This window comes from Rhizophagus irregularis, chromosome 28, assembly GCF_026210795.1.
Source record: "Rhizophagus irregularis chromosome 28, complete sequence".
Lineage (NCBI taxonomy): Eukaryota > Fungi > Glomeromycota > Glomeromycetes > Glomerales > Glomeraceae > Rhizophagus > Rhizophagus irregularis.
This window is the reverse complement of record NC_089456.1, coordinates 929,766-948,406: the sequence shown is the minus strand read 5'-3', so window position 1 is coordinate 948,406 and position 18,641 is coordinate 929,766. Positions and strand designations below refer to the sequence as shown.

Sequence of the window (18,641 nt, the reverse complement as noted above, 5' to 3'; positions counted from 1 at the left end):
AACACTTATGGGTATTTTTTATTTGATATTTGCAATTATTTCTTTAGTATTTAATGTACACCTCTTATTAAAAAGGATAGTTAATTGTAATATACTGATCCTTACTAATTATAATTATTCTGTTAATTTTTATCAAGATTTTTGAATTCAATTTCTTAAAACAAATGATAAAGTTGAGGTAAAGGTTTAACTTGATTCAATATAATTGGTTAATTTAGTTACTAGTCAAACATTCAAATTTTAATTTATCTTAAATTATGTAATAAATTTCACATAATTCAAAGTTTTACCCGATTTTATTATTAGGAATAAATAATTTTAAGGCTTTTAAGGTTAATTTTTTGGAATTCAGTGGAATCCAAAAATTAAAACAAAAAGATAAATTCAATTCAGTTTGGTTTAATTAAAATAATTTTCATCTCGTGTTCATTAAAGGACGACGCTTCATCGTAAGTCATAACGCATCAAATGGTGGTAAAACCATATAACATAAAATAATTTGTGCTACACGATTTTGACACTCTCCACAGTCCGCATATCTCAGTGATCTCAATTCTCAATACAATACTTATATATTATCGCTAGGTAGTAATGGATATATCAGGACATTACGCCGAAGCCATTTCGCCGAATGGACATTCTATCGAAAGTACGTTTCGCCAAAATCCCATTTCATCGAATTCCATTTCGCCAAAACCAATTTACCGAATTGACATTTAGCCGAAAAATTATTTATTCCTTATCATTTTTATACTAAATAGTACATAAAGAAATCTTTTCTAGAAGAATTTTGAATTAGCTAGATGATTTTTATTAAATTTATCGATCTTTTTTTTACGTGATTAAATGTTTTCAGGAAAATAAAGTTATTTATTTATTGCTCAACAATTAATATCAATTACCTGAATGTTAAAGTGATAATATCCTAATATCCTGGAAAAAAAGGATCTCTAAAAATAATATTTCAAATATTTTTATAAAAATGTTACAGCGAAATTCAAAATATACGGGACACTTGGGATGGCTTTCGGCGTAATGTACTGTAACCAATATAATAATTAAAATTGTAATTAATCGCTCATTATCTACATTTAAATTGGATTTAAAATACATTGGTGAGCAAATTATTTAAAGTGAATTTACTCAATAACCGGTGATTATATTTACAAATAGTAGTTTGATTTATTTAAAAGTACAATAAAATGAGATTTAAACCATATACATTTAAAAATTTATTCTCTCTCTCTTTACCCCGATAATTTCCTCAAAACTTAATTTTATTGGTTTATACCTTTTTTTGGGAATAAAACTTTTCACGTTCTGTTAATGTTTATTTTTTAATTAGCCAACAGCTTCTTAGTTTCAATTGTTAGTATTAGCGAGCAAATAAAATTTTTTTTCATATTAATATAATATACTTTTTAATTAATATTCCTAGAAACTATTATTATTTGTTTGCAATAGTTTTTCAACCAAATTATTAGTCATTGTCATAAAATTCTGCCTAATATTAATTTATAATATTTATTGCGGCATTTGTATCATATTTTAGTCGATTTTCATTGGGCTTTAAACCATATCACCTATTGTTTCAAATTTTAAACTATAATAAAATCTGGAGATTCTAGTGATCGTATAAAGTTAACTGCACATGAGCGCATCTTCAACAAATATTTTTCCTTTAAACAACATTTTATATAAGATTTTTCAAGAAAAAATAACTCAGAAATAAAACGTTTTATCGGAAAAAAAAAGTAAGCTTATACTTGTTAGTATTTAAGTGGAATTTGTTTTTTTTGCTTAATCTGCAAATTTCAAACAAGCCACAACACGTGACCACACTCGCGTGATTATTTTCCAAAAAATTTTGTATATTAAATTAGTGTATAAAATAATTCTAAATGTACAATAAATTACAAAAATAAAAAATAAAAATAAAAATAATAAAACATTAACATTATCAACACGAAATTTAACCTTTTTCTCTATTTCATCATTCCTTATTAAATACTCAACTTTCCTGCATAGTATGCAAGCAACATTGAAGCAAAAATTATTCCGACTTGTTGTGAATTAAAACGAACCGAATCCGTGATATCTACTAAATCTTGAGTATTTTCAATAACTCTATTATTTAGTTGGCCTTCTTCGGTTTTGAGTGTTTCGAGTGTTTCGGATGTTTTTGGTGCAACTTCCGACGGATCTGAAACGTTTTGAACTTCGCGTGATAATCGAGTTACCGCTGCGATCTATTTTATGTGAAGAATTATGTTAAAATAAATTATAACTTTACAATCGATATTATTTTGAATAAAATTAATAATTACCTTATTTTCAAGTAAAGTTTGCCTATCTAACATTCTTTGATGTGGTTCACTCTTTAACGATACTAGAAAATATATATATATATATTTATTATGCAATATGCGAAATAAGGAGCTAACTAATCCACGAGAAATCGATCATCAATCATTTCGTTGTGTGGAAAGATAACAGATATTAAATATTTACCATACAAAATTGAGTTTATTATTATTATTATTATTATTTTTTTTTTTTTTTTGAAAAAAAAAAATATATATATATATATATATACATTCTCAATCTGTAAGGTATGATTGATATCTTATTATATTTCTACGGATAAGAAGGGGATATTATATTAAATTACTTGTTTATATATTTTCATTAACGACAGGTGAAGACCATTTTTAAATAATTCTTTCAGTTAAGTAATTTATCACCAAATTATCGACATATCGATTTCTCGCAGATTAGCTTTAAAAGACTAATCTTTTTTTTACCTTCTGATAGCTTAAAAATTTCAGGAGTAACTATGCTCCTTGTGTTCAACTTGTGTTTTTGTGGGCCAGATAAAATTTTTATTAAATGACCATCGATAGTTCCGTTTTCAACAAGCGTGGTATTAGTAGATGTCGTGCCATCTTTAGTATTTTTAAACTGTTTTACATCGATTGTAGAATTTGAAACTAATGGAATTGTTTTTTCATGATTGTGAGTTATTTGGAAATCCTTAGTAGAATGTTTACTGATTGTAATCATTAAATTATCTAAATCAACTCTTTGAGGAAGAGTTACTCGAATAGTTTCTGAACTTTCTGATAGCAGCTCAACCTTACAATTTTCCGGTATGGTGGATATGTCAAGACCGTTTGGATACATCAGTCTTGATATTTTGAATTCTGTTACTCCACTCCCTTCAGCAATCAATGACAAGTCATATTGATGATTTTTAATATTAAATTCTTCTTTTATAACCTTTGTAGTAGAGTTAACAATATATGGAGGAAATCCCATTTTTTGCATTAATTCATCTAATTTTGAAACAATCATGGGTATTTGAACTGATAGAGTCTTACGAATAGATGATGGAATTGTGTCAAGTTTAACATCGACATCGACGATGTATGTTGTATCAACCGAAGTAGTGTTTCCTTCAGAATCAAAATGTGGTTTTAATCGCCATCCCGCAAAGTCCAAATTTGCTCGAACAATTTTTTTGCTTTCCGGAATTAATTGGTCAACAACAGATGTAGAAACGAATTGAAGAATTCCCGTATCCTCTTCATGATCTAACATTTCACATACTGACATATCACGTCCACTATTTTGTAAAATTAATGTGTGTAAATAAATTAATGAAATGACGGTAATTTCTTGTAAAACTTAACTTGCCTAATTGGGAATGTTCCTTTCATTGATGTTCTTGCTAAACGTTCATGTAAACTAAACATTTCATAAATTGCACCTTCATCATATCGATCGTCCCCTGTTATAAAAATAAATATTAATTAATAAATGATATTCTAAGTTATGTATACAAAATATAAAAAAACTTACATAATTTACGCATATCTAAGTTTTTAATAACTGATAAAATGTCATAAGTTGTAAATCCACCAGAAATGACGCCATCTCCACGCATGATGGGCGTGGATTTACCAACAAATTCCTTCATGTAAATTTTTAAACCTTTATCTTCAGAATAAAGATTCCAATCGTCCATTGGAAGGTGTGACTTGAACATTTCAAAAGCTTTTTGTACAGATTCTGTATGACGATGTTGTGTCATTTTTGTGGGGCTTTTCGGTCGAGATAAATTTATTGTCGCAGAATGTAGCTGTGTAAGAGAAGCGGGCGATGGCGTTGAATCATTTTGAATTTCTCTAGTAGTACCAATGGGAGAAGTGGGAGAAGTGGGAAAAATTGAAGAAGCTGGAGAAGCTGGAGAAGTTGGAGAAGTTGGAGAAGTTGAGGTTGACGAATTTCTTCCGTTTAAATAAGAAATTGACATTTTCTTTCTTGGGTATTTTAAACTCGCATTATTACTATAACAAAATTTAATTAATAAATTTTATACAAATTTGTATATATACTTATACATAATTATCCTAACCTTTGTATTGTGTTAGTTTTATTTACCGAGATGTCGCTAAAAGTAGATTCTGTGGGGCTGCTTATTACCATTTGTGGAGGTCCGTTTTTACGTAAATATTGTTCAATAGTATAAAGGACAAGGGGACGTTTCGCCAAATATGTTTTAGAAAGTATTGACGGAACCCAACCTTTAACTTTGATTTGAAGAACATAAGTAGCTTTTGTTCGTGGTGGATCGTAAGAGAGAGGCTCAAGAACCCATCCATTAAGAACAATATGAGCTCGGATTTTATTAGAAACACAAGGTACTTTTGGAGTCTCAACAGAGGTAGATACAAAATATATCGATCCACTTTGAGTGCATTCGATCTTTTCAACTAAGGACAAATCTCTAGGTCTTTAAAAAAAAGAAAAAAAGAAAAATTAATATATATATACGCGATTTTATTTCACCGCAAAAAAAAAAATAACGCGTTTAGTTACTTGGAACCAGCCAACGCTTGCATAACCATATAAGTTAAGCTTGTCGTTTCATCTAAATTTTCAATGAGATTGCCTTCTTCATACCTAATTTAGTAAACATGATTAGCACATCTGGACCTAGATTCTGGAAACCAATCAGAAGAGATGAACTCCCGAATTTTGGTTATTAACTTATTTGCTTTTTTTGGTTTCTTTAATAATTTAATAATAATCTAAAAATATTTACCACTCATCCCAAAGTTTTCTCATTCCAATAACCGCAAAGATAGATTGAGGGGTGAAACCATCAATTATATGTTCACCCATAAAAATTGGTAATTTATCATTTGAACTTCCAGATTTACTTTGAACCAAAACTCCACTTTTATGGTGTGAAATTTTTTTCCATCCCGATTCTTTTACAAGAGATTTTATATTTTGTAAGGCCGTTTCAGCTTGTTGAATATGATATTGTGGTGTTGTTTTACTAGGGTCAAATGAAATTGAAGAATCTCCTTCACTTAATCGTTCAACGTATTCTTCATAATGATAATCATTTTGACCGATTTGTTCAGTATTATAAACTTCTGTCATTTTAATTTAATAAATTTTTTATTTTTTAAAAAATTTATTGTTTTGTTGAAATTTTTTTTTAAAGTTTTTTTTTTAAAAAAAAAATTTATTGTTTTGTTGAGATGCGAAAATAAAATAAATAAATTTATAAACAATACATATAATATCAAAATAGTATTTTATATCAAAGAATGTAAAAATCGAATGCTTAAATAAATAAAATACGGTCTTTACATGTATTAATAAAGTGGAAAAGTGAGCGTAAAATAATAAACAAAAAAGTTAATTGAAAAAGAGGTAAATTCTCAGTTTTTATTGATTTTTTTTGGATCTTCCAAAGTATGGATAATAAGACAATTTTAATATGCAGTAGATCGGCCGATTTCCTGTTGAGAATACTAATTATAAGAGATCCGTTACACATGTCTCAAAAATTCCTATATCAAATTCCTTATATTAGTAAACAAAAGGTTAGCAACCACGAGATATTATATGTACTATCCATCTCCAGTGTTGTTAAAGATCAAGTGGATCAATTTAACTTTATATGATCCTAAATGTAAAATTTTGATCGACAAATTATTAATTAATTTTTAATTAATCGTTTTATTTTAAATAGGAATTATTTTTTGGAAATTGATGCTCACATTCGATTTTCTAAACTTCTTAAAATATATGATGTATAAGCACATATAGCTATTATTAACATCATTATAGCATATTTAGCAATAACACATGTCATTGCAGTAATAATCTCGTGATCAAGTAATTGTATGAAACACGCGCAACTTTGCATATAAATAATTTATTTTGCTTTATATCATTATATCATTTATAGTTTGATATAGCAGATAATAAATACATCTAATAAATAAATAATAAATATAATATATATATATATATATATGATATATATATTAAATTACGATATGTTCATGCCTTCCATTAATATTATTACTACCATTTGGAGGTCGAGCTGGTTCTAAAGGTGCATCTATATTAGAATATTGTTGTTGACTCTCTGAAGAGGGTTCATCCTCATCAAATAATGTGGTATCGTTATACAAGGATGCAGGCACTTTTTGAGTTTCACTAAATATTGATGAAGTTTTATTTTGATTTTCATTGTACGAAGATGAATAATTATTGTTATTATTATTGCTTGAATTACGGTTCGGTGTCGAATCATAAAATCTGGATGCGGGCATTTTACTAATAAAATAAATTTAATATTATTAATTAATTTTATAATATTGTACTAAGTTATAATAACTCACCCTAATGCTTTCGCACTTGGGCCTGAAACTACGGGATCATATTCCACCTCGTTTGAGTCCTCAAATGGATTATACGAGGATGAACTCCCGACTCCAGCATCATCGAAATCTAAATTATTCAAATGTGATCCCCTAAATGATTGTTTCTTTTTTGTTTTAAAGAAATTAATGATCAATACAATCGTTTATAAAATAAAATTTATTTCATTAAAACAAAAACACTAAAACTAAAAGATTAATTGTTACCTGTGATTCGTGTTTTGCTATTTTTACTTGTCCTCTTTCAATCATATCCTCATACATTTTAAATGAATTCACAAAATCCTGATTAAGCGCAAGAAGAGTATCTATCCATTGTTCATCTTGAATTTCAGATAAATAATTCATAATGCTTTGATGTAAAGATTTGCATTTTGTATAAAATTCCTGAATCAATTCATTTTTGGTAATATCTTCTTTCTCAGGATCAGTGAATGATAACGTTTGTGTGAACAATTGTATATTATTCTTCGAAATTTCAATTGTTTCTGAAATTTTAACTTTCGTTGACTACATAAATAAAATTATTAGATATATTTTATTAACTTGGTTAATTTACTGAAAATAAGTAAATTATTATATATATATATATATATTTTTACTTACGACTTCATTAGATATATTATTCTGTTGGATTGATAATTGAGAAGATTTCTAAATATAATAATAATAATAAGTATGTATAAATCATCCAAAGTGTTAATTATATCTAAAATATAAAATATACCTGAGTTGAACTAACTCGAATTCCCGTCAATTTTGAATAGAGATTAGATATTTGATACAAACTGGGTTCATTCCTGAACATTTCAGTTAAAGTACCCAATAATGTAACTATTTTTTGTTTTATATCATCATCCGTGTTCGGCGATATTGCTACAATTTCTATTTCATCAAGAAATTTTTTGCTAGCAATCTCTGCGTGAAATTTAGCTCCACAATTTTCCGTCATGGCTTTTAGCACCTAAATTAATAATTATATTTAAAATTAATTTAATTTAATAAATAAAATCATAGATCAAAGTGTTTACTTACAGTTAATGTTCGAAGTTGAACGTTTCCTGATTTTGAAATCTTCTTTCTAATGAATTTCGTTGCTTCCTTTGCTCCGTTTTCTGTTGCATTTACCGCATCACATGTATTGATGATTAAATTCCAATCATCATCATTTTTATTGACACACTGTTCTATAAATTTTATAAAAATTTAAATCAAAAAAAAAAGTAATGTGATGAAAAAAAAGCGACAATATTATTACCTAAATAATCAGTGACTATAGTTTTTGATTTTATATCAAATATTCCCATCTTTATTCGTTTTATTCGTTTGATAATATAATTAAACTTTTTAAAATTTATATTCGGTGTATTTTTATCCTTTATAACCTTAGCTGACATTTTAAAATTCAATTACATATGTTTATTAGGTCTCATTAGCTTTAACTTTGTTTTTTTTAAATATTATTCTTAATAAATAACGTTTTATAGTAAACACACCTTTACAGAACAAAAAAAAAAAAATATATATATATATATATAAGCTGAGACTTTTATATTTATAAAATGTTTTATAATTTATAATGTAAATTCTGTCACAGTTAAAATCTCTTACTTATATAAAACAAAATGCATATTTCAATGACAAGACGAATTTGGAAATGATGTTGCCTTTTGGAGAGAAATGAAAGATTCTCAGAAGCGTGAAATGTAGTACCAAAATTTTCTTAGGATACACATTTTATAACCTTGGCACACAGGGAAATTCCTTGGCCATTAAATGATTACCCCATTTAGAAATATTAGTAATAAATAATTTTTATGATTAAAAATATGCGATGGAATGAAGAATTTCATATTTATATTTTTCTTGCCATTCTTGTAAAATTCCCGGAATTGCTTCATCCAAATCCGTTACTTGTTCATTGTCAATCTAAATTATGAGTACCGCCAAAGAATTCCAAGAATTCCAAGAATTTCAATTTGTTTATTTTTCAATGAATTTGTTTTATTACGAATAAAATCACGGGTAGGATAAAATACATATAAATTAATTAATATTTCCTTTTTTATTTTTTATGTCATAAAAAAAAAAAAATCGATGTATATCAAGAAAAAAAAATGAATCGTAAATAAATAAAACATACCATTTGAGCCAGTTGTAATATAGCACGACCGCCAAGCATTGCATCTTCATGATTGTCCTTAATATCAATGTTTATAATATGAACAGGCCTATTCTTATGCTCTCCTCTATCTGTTAGATCTAATTTTATATCCAAAAATTTTGTTAAACTAGAAATATTAAATATATTAAATGAAAATTTCCGAAAAAAAAAACAATTAATATGTATATTTTTTATTTACCTTCACAAATAGCATCAAAACATCGTTCTTCACAAGTTATGATCACATCAAAAGTCTCATTAGCTTCAGTATACCATTGTTCGGGAGCGAGCTTAATCTTTCTGTTTCTGTCCAACATATCTAATAATCCATTTTGTTTATACCTTTTTAAGTAAAATCGAGTAAGTTATAATGTTACAAAAATAAATTCATTTGGCATATTACTTACAATTTAACATCTTTTTCATGTAAATCTTTAAACATATAATCGTATGGTGTTCCAAAAGGATAAATATTTGGTCTATCGAGACTCGGACCAGGAAGTCTAACCGCTGAACCTGTACCATATGATTTTACCTTAAAACCACATTTACTTTAAGCATAAAAAAAAATTAGATAATATTCTTTAAATAAATGAAACAATTTTTTGAAATAGCAAATTACGTAAGGACATGATGTGCTTCCATGCTACGATTTTGGTTACTTGCACAAACGACCGCGAAATTTCTACCTATTCCCATTATTCTTCTAATATATTAAAAAAACTAGGTGTAAAAATTATTTCAGAAATCCTCCATACTATTTATATTATTTTTGTGCGACTCTCGACTCTCACATGATTTTCATGATTTTCGCGTTATATACGCGTCACAATTTTTTTATTTTAAGGAAAACTAGTATACAAAAGGTACAAAAGGTTAAAATTAATTTATTATATAATAAAATTATCTATAATAGCATTATCAAGTTATTAACGGAATGTATATAATTAATTATATACAAAAAAATAAAATAAACTAAATAAAATAAAAATGATAATAATAACTTAATGGTATCTTTAACACATTAACATGATCCTACGAAATTATTTTTTTTGATAAAAATCTACCGATTGAATCGAAATAATCCGGCTGTGCAACAGTGTCCGCATGTGTTCCAAATTCAAATGATTGTATATCTTTCCCACCTTCAGTATTAGCTAATTCATATAATCGATTACAATGTTCTTTTGGAATAAGTTCATCACATTCACCAAAAAGAAACAATATTGGAATATGTTTTAAATTCTGAATGGCTTTTTCTGATTCCCATTTTTGTGTACAAAAAAATGTAAAATAACGAAGTGGTGGAATGACATGAGGTACTAATTTTGGCTAAGAATATTAAATAATAATTAGAGAATTTAACATTACAGTAAACACACACTTAATTCTTCTTAATTTGCGATTTAACTTACAATGCTAAGAAAAGTATTTTCAACTATAAGACCTGAAACCTATTAAACATTCAACAAATTATAAATAATAAATTTAACAAACAAATAATCATACCAAATAATATTTGTAATAAATAAAAAAAACAAACTTTATCTTCATTTTTCGATACTAAATCAATCGATACCGCGCCTCCGAGAGACTGACCATACACTATTACTTTTGTGTGTTGAAATACTTCATGTCCTTTAATATAGTCTAACGCAGTCTAAAAGAATTAAATTAAATACCTTGTAATTATAAGAATCTACACAAGTATAAAACGAATAAGTGCAAATGACTTACTTGAGCGTCTATTTTAAGTCCTTTCTCTGAGGGAGAACCTTCACTAAAGCCATATCTGATTATAAGATTCAAAATATTTTAATCATAATTATAATTGTAATACAAATAAATAAATATTTGTACCCCATACCCTCTATATGAAAGCATAACTATATTACATCTGAGTTGATTATACAATCGCTCCGCAACTGGCAAACAATGCCCCTACATATAAATATTAAAAAATAAGTACTTCAATATCGTTAAATTAAATTATCCACCTTGAAACATTTTACCATATTCCCTGCATTTCCCTAAAGGATAATTTTTTGAATTATTTTATTAGTGGTCCTATTGATACAGAAGAAATAAAATTAATGACTCACGTGACAATATAATATCGTTGGTCTTTTACTTGCGTTGTTTTCTTGCTGTATGACATATAATCGAATTTTAACACTATCGGATGTAGTCAGTATTTCCTCTTTGAATGGTAGACAATGTTCCGATGGTTTTGGAACCTTAAGTAAAGTTTTCAGTTTGTTAATTAAAAAATTCGCATTAAATAATTTATAGAAATTCTTACATATTGTCTTGAACCTTCTGGATAATTTGCAAGATATAATAAATTACATTGAAATGAACCAACAAAAACAACACCAGTTATAAAATATTTGAAATATTTGGTAAAGGATTCCTTACAGGATTCCATTAAAAAAGAAATATTTTTTTTATAAAAACAATTCCCAGTAAATATCATCTTATAAAATAATTTATCAGGAATGTTGTGCTTCCGGATGTTCTAATTACATCGTTACATCGTTACATCGTTCCAACATCGTATACCGAAAATAAGCACCCCATAACTCATAAACAAGTTCATTTACAATTTTGTTATAACGAAAAGAAAAAGGGTGCTTAATATCGGAATTACATGACTGAAATTAAGAAAATGATCGATAAAACATCATGAACATGTTCTGAAAGTATAATTTAAATCTAGTCACATGATTTTGTCGCGGATGGTGATGATCACCCAACAAGTATATAATCTATAACATTCATGACGAAATACATTAAAAATGTCTACAATCCCGAATTTTGTTCTTAACAATGGAGTAAAAATTCCCGCGCTTGGGCGTAATTATCTATTTGTCTATACATAAATTATATCAATATTGTATATATATTAATGCCTTTTGTTCTCTGGTTTTAATTAGTGGGTACGTACCGACTGAAAAAATGTGATGTTGATAAAGCCGTAAGAAGTGCTGTTGCATCTGGATATAGACTTATCGGTATATATGTATATTACATATATGTTTATGGAGAACAAAATATTTATCCTATTTATCTATATTATAGATTCAGCAATTGGATATAATAATGAAGAACCGATTGGAAAAACTATCAAAAAATTGATTGATGATACTTCATTTGGCCTTAAACGAGAAGATTTTTTTATTGCGAGCAAACTTCGTTAGTGGATTCAATTTTTCGATTTTTTTTTGCATTTATTTTTGAATTTAATTGTTCTAATTGAGTGGTTATAATAAATTTATATAGCTCCAAATGATCAAGGATATGATTGCTGTCTAAATGGTTATTATTATTCCAATTCATTGTCTTTATTAATAAAATCTAATTAATATCCTTTTTTATGTAGCATTCTCGTGTTCTTTGAAACGATGGAATCTTAATTATCTTGATCTATTTTTGATTCACTGGCCCGGGTGAGATTGTTATAAATAACATAATATACATATATATTATTTTCATCGTCCTCATAATAATGAACCTACCTAAATTTAGGACATCAAAACTGAAACCGTCAGATCCAATGCATGCGGAAAATCGTAAAGGAAGTTGGAAAGCTCTAGAAAAATTATATTCAGAAGGAAAAGTTAAATCTATTGGAATAAGCAATTATACTCATCGTCATATTACTGAATTGTTGTCATATTGTACTATAGTACCACAAGTATTACAATTCGAATTGCATCCGCTCCTATATCAAAAAGATGTAATTGATATATGTAAAAAAAATAATATTCAAGTACAAGCTTATTCAAGCGTTGGTCAAGGAAAGTTAATAAATGGGGAAATCAATATTCCTATTTTAAAAGAAATTGCTGATAAGCATGAAGTCACTACAGCACAAGTTTTATTAAGATGGGGATATCAACATGATGCTATCGTTATACCCAAGTCTATCACACCAGAACGAATAAGCTTAAACGCAAATATATTTCATTTTGAATTAACAGAGCAAGTAAATATATATATATATATTTTTTTTATAAGAATTTTCATTATACTAGTATATTAAAAAAAATATATTTTTTTCTAGGATATGGAGTCTCTCGATTCTTTGAGTGAAAATAGGCATTTCTGTTGGGATCCCACAGATATATATTAGATCTCCATAAAATTGGTTTATTATTTATTAATAAATTATCTTACTACTCTTGCTTTCAATTTATATTCATTATCACTATCAAAATACTTATTATGAATTCTATCAAATATGAAATAAATATCTTCCGAACTATTGGATAATATCAACCATTTTGATGTATCACTAATAGTTGCAGCCCTGAAATATCATCATCATTAGCAACAAATAAGACTTTTGCAATATTATTATTTATGTATATACATACTCTCGAGTAACATCGGCGAGTTCAAAGCGTTTGTTGGATTTTTGTATTAAATATTCCTCTAGATAGGATTTGGTTACGTCCCGCGGCAGTCCTGCTAAAATAATACATTTACCAACACGATAATTTAATGGATCCATTTGAATTTCCTCGGGAATATATTTCTGCAAAATAAGTATGTATTTAATTACTATTTATCGAAAAAAAAAAGATTAAAAAAAATTTGATTACCATTAATTCAACATTTAATTTGTTTCCATAAAAAGTTTTTTGATTAACATATTTAGCAAATAGCGAAGCATTTCTAGAGTGGTTGAATTGTATCCATGCAGATCCGGTTGGTTTATAATAATCATTGTATACCATAAAAACTATATAAATGAAGTATATAAGATTAATCCGATAATTTTTTTTAGAAAATTCACATTGAACGTAAAGACTTAACTTTTATTAATGGGGTTTTCATTGTCAGGATAAATTCCTTGAGTTAACATTTCAATATCTTGATGAGTAACAGAAATAGGGAGTTTAGAAATATGAATATTTTGATACAATCTCGTATATGGCTCTATACAAATTATTACGATAATTAACTTTTGCTTAAAAAAAAAAAAGAAAAACAATATATATATATAATAATAATTTTTTAATTCACCTTTCCAAAAATTCAAATGTAGCTTTTTTGGGGAATTTTCCCAATTTCTTAACATAGAAGAAGGTGGAGGTACAGATCTTTGGTCAAGCGTTCGAGATAGAGTTTGATTTTCTATCCTATCACGAGCCCTACGTCTATTTGCAAAAGAGTTACTTCTTCCTGCATTCATTGAGTAACTCTTGGTATCGCTAGTGTTAGTAATAGGCTTGTCTTTTACATTGGCGTTCGTTTGTATATTATTTGCTTGTGTTTCATCCACATTTGTGGAATATCTTCTTATCGAAGTCAATCTATATAAACTTGCAAATTGCAAACCATAATTCGATCTAGAAGTTCTCAGCAGATTTTGAATTGACATTTTGAATATTAGTTTTATTAACATTTTCTAATTTATCAAAACTTTAGATCGACTATCTCATCTGTGTTACATTAGACTTTTTTATTTTATAATTAATAGATAAAAAACCATATTTTTTCATTTATCCTTATTACTCATTTTCTTCCTATTTTTTTCAAGAAGAACACTCGCATTCAAATATTCATTTGGATGTTCAATTGTTTCTATAATAATACTGTCATTATTTTTATCTAGCAAGCCTTTAGTAATCTCAAAATATTTAGTACAAGCGACTTGATAATGTTCTTCTTCAGCAAGGTTTAAAATTTCTCTTATATGTTCATCATTTCTTACTCCCATCTGTACCAATTTAGCTTTCAAGTTTGGTTGAGAAAATTCTCGGAAAGGACATCCATGAATTTCTCCTGAATTAGGCCGATGTTTCGTTATAAGAGACATACAACTACAGAAGTAACATTTATAAAATTTAATCGATAAAAAAAAAAAAATTTGATAAACGAGAGACTTACTTTAAAGGTTTATAGTCTTGACGTTTTCCTTCTACACCATAATTATGCCTAATATTATACGCGTAATCTCTTTGAAACTTATCTTCATCAACTTTGGAAAACGATTTTTTCCAAAAAGCAAGTGATTCTTCGACAGTTAATCCAATTCCCTATAGAATTAAACATTATGCTAATTAATCTTAATTCTATATAATTCTCATAGGAGCAACAAAATACCTTGAGGAATAAATTAAACTGTATTCTAGCATAATGTTTCAAATGATGATTCTCGCAAAGGTTTTGATACAAATGTTGCATACATAATGGGAAATGATCAACCAGCTGTTACATAACAAGAAGTAAGAATCTGTTATTATAATAAATAATACAACATTTTAAACTTGCCTGATGCACGTTATCCGCAATTGGGTTGTTAATGACAGAGTAATTGCTTGTCTGCGTTCTTCCGTCGTACTGTTTAATAATTTCATCCAACATTGGCATAATTCGTTCATTTCTTAATGTAATAAACGATTTGCTTGCTAACTATAAAAATAAATAATAAATAAATGTATTATGTGAAACTAGAACAAAAAAGAATTTTGCGTACTTCTAGTGCTTTCGCAAGTCTCTGACGAAATTCATACATAACAAGTGATAATTGCTGGGTTACTGGGACGTAAGCTTTACCCTCTTTCAAATAAACGGCACGTCTTGCAACAAGATCTGGTACTTTCTCAAAATCAATCTATTTCAAACGAACAGTAAGATTCTTTAAAAATAATTATTAATTTTCAAAATTCGGATTTCTCTTTGTACCTCAAAAAGATCACAAAATTCACCATCAGTAGTAATAGGAATCGAACAAGCATTCAATTCTTCTTTCATTAATTTCTTTTCGGCTTGATTTAACTTGTAGAATAAAATAATTTGATTAGTTAAATGAAACGAACTTAAAGATGACTCTATATTGTATTGGTTTAGATCATACACTTTTCCATCTCATATTTTCATCATTTAGAAATGCTTGTTTTTCTGTTGGATTTTCTCTTAAAAATCTTAATCTGTCACGTATAAAATATATTAATTTGATTAAAAATCATTTTATATTAGACATTCACTTTTATGCTTACTTGAATAAAGCGCATTCATATTTTAGGAACCAATTTCTTAATTCTTCACTTTTATAATAGAATGTAATTAGTATAAATTATATAAATTATGAATTTTTTACACTAATAACTAAACTACTTACGTTCTAGAATAAGCCAACCTTAAAATAAAATGAGATATATGATCTTTTCTCCTTTCTTCTTGCACCAGATACGCTTTACTTGACTCGTTTGAGTGTAACGGAAGCCACTTATTCGATGTTTCTTCTAAATATTTTTTTACATCATCTTCCGATTTGTTACGTAATATTGCTCCTTCAAGGGCCTTTAATACTTTGGAGATAAATTTAAATAGAAACATTTTTTTAAAAAAAATAAGCCACATGTAGATAAACTATATACCTTGTAATCTATCAAAAGCGAAGCTTTCAAATTCGTCAATGGTAATTTCTTCAGTAGGAGGCACACTATAAAAATTAAGAAGATGCGGATATTTCGTTCCATGGTGTCTCTTAACTTCATAACGTTCTCCTCCTACAGTGGAACTTGCCAAAGTGCGTTTATTATTTGTATCAGTATTTGAGTACATAATTTTTACAAAACTTTTCTGTCGCGTAGAATACTAAAAGGCGCGTATTTCAACTGCCGATCATTATAGCACGCATAATAGGACGATAAGGTCACATCCGCAGTACTAATTAAAAGTCTATATAGTTTCATGTTTTATCATATCTGATATTATCATTTCTTGCAAATACGTCAAAAACTTTATTTCATATTAAGGCTGAACCAAATTAATTATAGTCTGTTTTATATAAAAGTTTAGGGAAGGTAAAACACGACTTTCATATAGAGTCGCGTGCAACCAAAAATTTTATTAACAGAATAAAGCAATTCAATAGGAGAATAACAAAATCTTTTGAGCCCTGTTCATTTCTAAATCATATCGGATTGACCGAAAAAATGCCGTATAATTAATTATGCACAATCTTTAATTGATCGGATTGGTTATATATCCATAATAGCTTATGTGTTGTTTATTATGTTTTATATTATAAATCGATTTGTAGGTCAGCTCTAACCGCAATTATTTAAGCCTTTTAAGGGTACAAATTTGCGATCAAACCTCATCTGGAAAAATTGGTGATCCACATACTGTAAATACGTGTAAGTTTGTTTTTGTTGTTCTGTTAATATAAAGGCATCATGTATTTACACAAGAATTACATTTTATATATTCCAGATTTTGGCGGAATGAGAACATTACTTGGTATCAGTTTAGCTTTAGATTTTGAATTTATTAAAGTGAAATTTTCTGTTGAGGATTTACCATATAAATTTGCAAATGTTTCATACTGATCTGGATTATCTGATATTCAAAAAGTAATATTTTAACAGTAATTAAATAATATTAACTGTACAAAATAAAATATTACAAAAAATACTTGAAATGGTACTAGGTTAAGCAAAAATTAAATGACATTAATAGACATTCTGATAGGATAACATACTTTACAGGAAGTTTGATTGCTTAAAAAAAACATTTTGCATTAAATAATTTATTATCTAAAATAAATATGCTTTTTTTTTGACAATAAGTTATAACAAATTCTATTAGAGGTTTGTATTTTTGCAATAGTTTTATTTTTAGTTAATGTGGAAATCAATTTACAATATATTCTTAAAAATAAAGTTATTAAAATAATAACCTGATTTTTATTAATAAAACAAAAATATTACTTTAAATATTTATTAATTTCTGAATTAAGTGCAGAATTTTTAGTTTTAAATGCTTTATTTTTTTAAACTAAATGTTTTATATATTTATAGCACTTTTGCAGATGTGTCAGTTGTTATCTCCTGAAGTAATTTTTGAACTGTCATAATACATTTTTCTAATTCTATTTTTAAGTATAGATTATTTTAAAATTCTAAACAATATATAAATATGTTAGATTTAAGTTACTTAACAATACAGTCGCCACTGGTTATAACGAACCTGTTTGTACTGAAAACTTGTTGTATTGAACCAAGTTTCACAGAACTGATTTTTTTATAATTAATTGTACTGGATATAACGAAATCACATAATAAATTACTATATATCACATCTGAACTTATTTTAGCCAGCCCAAGTATATCAGTTACATATTTAGTATACTGAACTATCACGTAACTTTAATTAGTAATATAAAAGAATGGACTACCAGAAAAATTATTTCAGATAAAATTTTCATTTGAATAGCTGGTAAATACTTAAAAAATTGATGAACACATAAATTTTAAATAAAACATAGTATTATCTGTTATAGTAAATCATGTAATCATCTGAACTTTAAATATTACAGTATATGCTGCTATAATTTAATTGGATAAAATTTATATACCGAACAGTTCAATATATAATATGAATATCATATATCAAATTCATCATATACCAAACTAAAATGCTTGGAACGGCAGATTCGTTATATCCAGTGACGACTGTATAATAAAATTTACTCTCATATAAGATATTTATTTACTTATTTTAATATGAAATTTTAATTAGTTAAATAAATAATTGTGTATTGAATTTTTTAATTATTACTTAAATATAAAATTATATAATAGTATGAAAATTTATATTATAAATTTAACAAAATACATTTTATCATATAAACATTTTTTTTTTTTAATGATTTACTATATATGCTTTATTGATATGTAGTTTATATATTATACAAACAAATTATCATA

The 18,641-nt window shown here is 27.0% G+C and overlaps 7 protein-coding genes across 7 annotated transcripts; 1 reads left to right on the top strand and 6 right to left on the bottom strand.

Moving 5' to 3' along the window:
• Positions 1–1,857: 1,857 nt before the first annotated feature.
• Positions 1,858–5,454, bottom strand: OCT59_018866 (uncharacterized protein; the record flags this gene model as incomplete). The annotated part of the gene is made up of 8 exons (XM_025319146.2): positions 1,858–2,249; positions 2,328–2,389; positions 2,805–3,625; positions 3,697–3,790; positions 3,862–4,349; positions 4,418–4,795; positions 4,882–4,965; positions 5,108–5,454. The coding sequence occupies 8 exons, from the start codon at positions 5,452–5,454 to the stop codon at positions 2,004–2,006; spliced, it is 2,520 nt and encodes an 839-aa protein (XP_025174402.2). The 3' UTR covers positions 1,858–2,003.
• A 746-nt stretch (positions 5,455–6,200) lies between these two features.
• Positions 6,201–8,056, bottom strand: OCT59_018865 (uncharacterized protein; the record flags this gene model as incomplete). Its single annotated transcript, XM_025323563.2, has 7 exons — positions 6,201–6,645; positions 6,711–6,856; positions 6,957–7,259; positions 7,356–7,403; positions 7,477–7,713; positions 7,785–7,936; positions 8,008–8,056. The coding sequence occupies 7 exons, from the start codon at positions 8,054–8,056 to the stop codon at positions 6,351–6,353; spliced, it is 1,230 nt and encodes a 409-aa protein (XP_025174403.2). The 3' UTR covers positions 6,201–6,350.
• Positions 8,057–8,274: 218 nt separating this feature from the next.
• On the bottom strand, positions 8,275–9,644 carry OCT59_018864 (RNA polymerase II subunit A C-terminal domain phosphatase). Its single transcript, XM_025319147.2, has 5 exons — positions 9,536–9,644; positions 9,321–9,464; positions 9,113–9,255; positions 8,893–9,011; positions 8,275–8,678 (listed from the first exon to the last, which is right to left on the bottom strand). Exons 1-5 carry the CDS (start codon positions 9,610–9,612, stop codon positions 8,571–8,573), a joined length of 591 nt encoding a protein of 196 aa, XP_025174404.1. The 5' UTR covers positions 9,613–9,644; the 3' UTR covers positions 8,275–8,570.
• Positions 9,645–9,772: 128 nt separating this feature from the next.
• OCT59_018863 (uncharacterized protein) lies at positions 9,773–11,341 on the bottom strand (the record flags this gene model as incomplete). The annotated part of the gene is made up of 8 exons (XM_025319148.2): positions 9,773–10,245; positions 10,329–10,367; positions 10,457–10,573; positions 10,651–10,705; positions 10,781–10,854; positions 10,926–10,943; positions 11,016–11,150; positions 11,216–11,341. 8 exons carry the CDS (start codon positions 11,339–11,341, stop codon positions 9,949–9,951), a joined length of 861 nt encoding a protein of 286 aa, XP_025174405.1. The 3' UTR covers positions 9,773–9,948.
• A 370-nt stretch (positions 11,342–11,711) lies between these two features.
• On the top strand, positions 11,712–13,112 carry OCT59_018862 (uncharacterized protein; the record flags this gene model as incomplete). The annotated part of the gene is made up of 7 exons (XM_025333208.2): positions 11,712–11,769; positions 11,850–11,927; positions 11,995–12,108; positions 12,196–12,231; positions 12,296–12,362; positions 12,442–12,901; positions 12,980–13,112. The coding sequence occupies 7 exons, from the start codon at positions 11,712–11,714 to the stop codon at positions 13,046–13,048; spliced, it is 882 nt and encodes a 293-aa protein (XP_025174406.1). The 3' UTR covers positions 13,049–13,112.
• On the bottom strand, positions 12,923–14,320 carry OCT59_018861 (uncharacterized protein). The gene is made up of 5 exons (XM_066135659.1): positions 13,945–14,320; positions 13,735–13,857; positions 13,521–13,660; positions 13,293–13,453; positions 12,923–13,225 (listed from the first exon to the last, which is right to left on the bottom strand). The coding sequence occupies exons 1-5, from the start codon at positions 14,300–14,302 to the stop codon at positions 13,084–13,086; spliced, it is 924 nt and encodes a 307-aa protein (XP_066004925.1). The 5' UTR covers positions 14,303–14,320; the 3' UTR covers positions 12,923–13,083.
• A 99-nt stretch (positions 14,321–14,419) lies between these two features.
• Positions 14,420–16,589, bottom strand: OCT59_018860 (uncharacterized protein; the record flags this gene model as incomplete). The annotated part of the gene is made up of 10 exons (XM_066135658.1): positions 16,305–16,589; positions 16,046–16,235; positions 15,924–15,971; positions 15,782–15,854; positions 15,610–15,702; positions 15,401–15,538; positions 15,196–15,336; positions 15,028–15,132; positions 14,812–14,960; positions 14,420–14,744 (listed from the first exon to the last, which is right to left on the bottom strand). The coding sequence occupies exons 1-10, from the start codon at positions 16,489–16,491 to the stop codon at positions 14,420–14,422; spliced, it is 1,449 nt and encodes a 482-aa protein (XP_066004924.1). The 5' UTR covers positions 16,492–16,589.
• Between the last annotated feature and the right edge of the window lie 2,052 nt (positions 16,590–18,641).